The sequence below is a fragment of the Penaeus chinensis genome, chromosome 21 (genome assembly GCF_019202785.1).
Source record: "Penaeus chinensis breed Huanghai No. 1 chromosome 21, ASM1920278v2, whole genome shotgun sequence".
Taxonomy (NCBI): domain Eukaryota; kingdom Metazoa; phylum Arthropoda; class Malacostraca; order Decapoda; family Penaeidae; genus Penaeus; species Penaeus chinensis.
In genome coordinates this window covers 7,509,303-7,513,371 of record NC_061839.1, presented here as the reverse complement: position 1 = coordinate 7,513,371, position 4,069 = coordinate 7,509,303, and the positions used below count along the sequence as shown (strand labels likewise).

At 36.7% G+C, this 4,069-nt stretch overlaps 1 protein-coding gene across 1 annotated transcript in view; it reads right to left on the bottom strand.

Annotated features, from left to right (window-relative positions):
• LOC125036392 (flap endonuclease GEN homolog 1-like) overlaps positions 1–2,820 on the bottom strand; it is a 4,220-nt gene extending 1,400 nt beyond the window's left edge. The window contains exons 1-7 of the mRNA XM_047628985.1: positions 2,699–2,820; positions 2,228–2,392; positions 2,052–2,097; positions 1,651–1,731; positions 1,207–1,307; positions 563–715; positions 1–124 (exon numbers count right to left, since the gene is read on the bottom strand). The exon at positions 1–124 is cut by the window's left edge and continues 30 nt beyond it. Coding sequence (XP_047484941.1) covers positions 1–124; positions 563–715; positions 1,207–1,307; positions 1,651–1,731; positions 2,052–2,097; positions 2,228–2,392; positions 2,699–2,820 — 792 coding nt within the window. The remainder of the gene's footprint in view (positions 125–562; positions 716–1,206; positions 1,308–1,650; positions 1,732–2,051; positions 2,098–2,227; positions 2,393–2,698) is intronic.
• Positions 2,821–4,069: the final 1,249 nt, after the last annotated feature.

The following is a 4,069-nucleotide window of genomic DNA, read 5'->3' as shown; positions in this document are numbered from 1 at the left end:
CTCGGTGTGCACGAAGTCCCAGAGGGCGGGGGGCGTGAGGAACTCGTCCAGCACCAGATTCAAGTGCTTCCGATCTTGGCCTTGGAAGAACGGCTTGAGAAACTCACGTAGATCTCGCTTGTTCCTGAAAATGTGGGGTATTAATAATAATAAATATAATTATTATAATGATAATAATAATGACAATAACAAATTCAGTAAACGTCCTCGAGGCGAGTGACGGCAGTCTAGTAAGCCTGTGTCTACGCTCGACAGATCAGTCCGCAGATGCCCTTGTAGTAATGATAATAATACTATCAATGACAATAAAAAAAAAAAAAAAAAAAATAACAATACCACCGATCAAAACTACCATCTGAACCAGAGTTTTTGTCCTGGGGTTTCAGGGGATCAGTGAGGATAAAACATAAAATAACATTCACAATACATTCTGTGTCTCATATATGTATGAGGCAATCTCATAGCAATAAATAAAGTACATTTTACACATTGCATTCTTAAAGGGGTCCGTGACTCTAAAAAGGTTAACAACCACTGATCTAAAACAAAGACGTGACCTCACCGAGGATCTGCCTGACGGAGGAGCTTCAGGGCCTTGGTGAGCCCGACGCCCCGGACGCCGGCCGGGAGGAAGTCGCAGCCGAGGAGGGCGGCCACGCCGATCAGCGACCATCTGGACAGTCCACACCACGCCCTCACATCGCGGCTTTGTATCCTGAAGGATCACTTCCTCGGATACCCATTCGTGATGACAATGTTGGCAGCCTCATGCCATTGTCGATATACGTATTTCAGGCATATTTTTGTTTGCATTTGTATATCATATATTATGTGTATGTGTATGTATATATATGTATATGTATATATATATATATATATACTTATATGTATATATATATAAATACACACACACGCACAATTATATATATATATATGCATATATATACAGACATATATATATACATATATACATATATACTACATATATACACACACATACATGTACGGGATATATATATATATATATATATATATATATATATATATATATATATATATATTCATGCAAAAATACATATACATAATTATATATATAAAATATACAAACATACATGCCTACATACACACAATGATATATATATACATTATAGATAAATAAATAGATATGTGCATGTTTGTTTAGATAAACATTATTTGCTGTTTCACCTCTTGCACACTCCGCCTGGCCGCGTACACACTTGTCGGTACACAGTCCCGGCGCCGTAGAGGAGCGCGTCGCTGTCGCCGGAGATCACGCCGTCCACAACCTGCAATCGGAGCTTTGCTACAGGCTTTTTAACTCTCTTTCATATTCTATCTCTCTCTTTCTCTCTCTCGGTCTCTCTCTCTCTCTCTCTCTCTCTCTCTCTCTCTCTCTCTCTCTCTCTCTCTCTCTCTCTCTCTAAGCATATGTATTTAGTTTTCCGGGTAAGTTTCTCATTCTTCATTCTTTATAATTATAATTATCATTATCATTCTTATTCTTAATAGTAGTAACAGTATTACTACTGATATCATCATTATTTCTATCACCATTATCGTCTTATCAAAAAATAGGATAACGAATATTAGTTATAACTGAACCAAAACAAGCAATAACGAGGCGCTCACCCCCCTCTGGTCTAGCCAAGCACACAGTTTCTCAGCCTCGCCTTCGCTCCGTATGACAGGTGCGCCCAACCCCTTCAGCACCTGCGGGGAAATTACTTGTCATAGGGGTAGTTTTGATCATGTGAACTATTGTAATGGCTGTTATGAATGACCTAAAGATTACAAATACTCGCAGTAACAATAATTAGAATGATAGTATTTACCAAGAATACGGGTACTCTCCCTTCCTTATCATCTTTCATTATCATCATTATCATCATCGTTATTAGTGTTATCAATTGTCATTAGTGTTATCAATCCTTTTTTATTTCACCAGTGGTAATAGCGTAAACTAACAGACCAATGTGACCGCGACAACTGTAAAGTAAAATAATAGTAACAACCAAAACATTTTTTTTTACCTGGGTAAGTGCAGCTGTTGGCCTGATGGTGCACGGATCCTCATGCCTACCGGTTCACAAGAGCCATTTATATCTATGAATGGAAATTATCAGCTGCATAAACATGCAGTAAGCTTTTTTTTTTTCTCTTATAAAATAATCAGAAAAACAATAAAGCCTCCTTTACCACGCCTTACATTTTTTTCCTCTGAGCGTACGAGAGCCTTCTGGCCTTGTACCGTAAAGTCTTCCATCTGCGTTCGGCGACGACTGACAGCTTTTCCTGTGGCACTCTTCCGTCCAGGACGACAAGGGGCACTATGCCCGCCCGTACGAGGTTCCTTACGCGATAGAAGAAGGATCTGAGGGAGAGGGAAAGGTTTAGAGGGTTAGTATTAGGTTTAGTCGGTGAAGAATGCAATGACAAGAAAGGTGAAATACAGCACGTTTCACTTGTTGTGAAACACTATAGTACATGTACATCTTAATATGCGTGCACTTAGGAGGGGAGGGAGGGAGGGAGGGAGGGAGAGAGAGAGAGAGAGAGAGAGAGAGAGAGAGAGAGAGAGAGAGAGAGAGAGAGAGAGAGAGAGAGAGAGAGAGAGAGAGAGAGAGAGAGAGAGAGAGAGAGAGAGAGAGAGAGAGAGAGAGAGTGAGAGTGAGTCTACCTGAGCCCCATGTTGACGACCCAGCCCGAAGCATCTAGAGCTAGCACGGAATTCCTAAGCTGTTCGAGGGGCACGTCCTCCTGAGCCTCCTGCAGGATGCGCCAGAGTCCTTTCACGCCCATATTTCTCTTGAGAAAGACTCACCGGGGATTAGCAACTATGCTATGCAGAATGAAAACAAATACTTTCACTGGAAATTTACGTTTCACGAGATTCAGAATACATGATTGATGTCAGTTCATAAACTTATACAACATTTATTTAACAGTCACGAGCAAAAAATAATATATAACTTCAGTCATAACCTCTTCTATCATTCTAGATGTGAACTCCTTGAGGGTGAAATTTGTTCTGCGGAAGAATCTTGTAGATAAAGGAGCAAAATTTCGAATGACACATCGAATGAACGGAATAACTTCAAATCGGCTTCGTTTGAGAAAGCGATGAAGATTATTCGCACAATTCATTTTAAGTCGTGTCTATAGTTTAATTAATTTCTAGGGCAACAAAAATAAAACAACCTCAATAAGTAAGGGATAAAAAAAATGTATATTCATCTAACTGTGGCGGAGTTTCAGCTCACGAATTAGAGCGTTGGTGTTTTTGTTCATTTTGCATGAGAGCGTGTCATTCATATGTGCGTGCGTGCGTGTGTGTGTGTGTGTGTGTGTGTGTGTGTGTGTGTGTGTGTGTGTGTGTGTGTGTGTGTGTGTGTGTGCGTGTATGTATCCTTTTCATATCGTATTCTTCTGGCTTTATACCCTCACGACAATTCTGACATTAGGGAACGTTCAAATTATTATTATAGGAACGACAATGATAATAGTAGTAATGATAATAATAATAATTACATTATTAATGATGATAATAATGATAGTCATAATAATGATAATAATAATGATAATAATAATAGTAATAATTTATAACAGTGACAATAACGATAATAATGATTGTTATAATAATAATAATAATAATAATAATGATAATAATGATAAAAATAATAATAATCACAATAAATCTGACAATAATGGTAACACTAATGATAATTATAATACGAATATCAATTATTATAATGGTATTGATAACAATAATGATGATAGGAATAATACATATAATAACAACTATATTGGGAACAGCGAAATAATAAAAATCAAAATAATATTAGCAATAATAATGATAATAATAATAATAATAATGATAATAATAATAATAATGATAATGATAGTAATAATGATAATAATAATAGTTATTATTATTATCATCATTATTTTTAATATCATTGTTATCGTTACTGTTATATTATCAATCATTACGATTATCATTATCATCATTGTTATTATCATTATTATTATTACTACTACTACGATCATT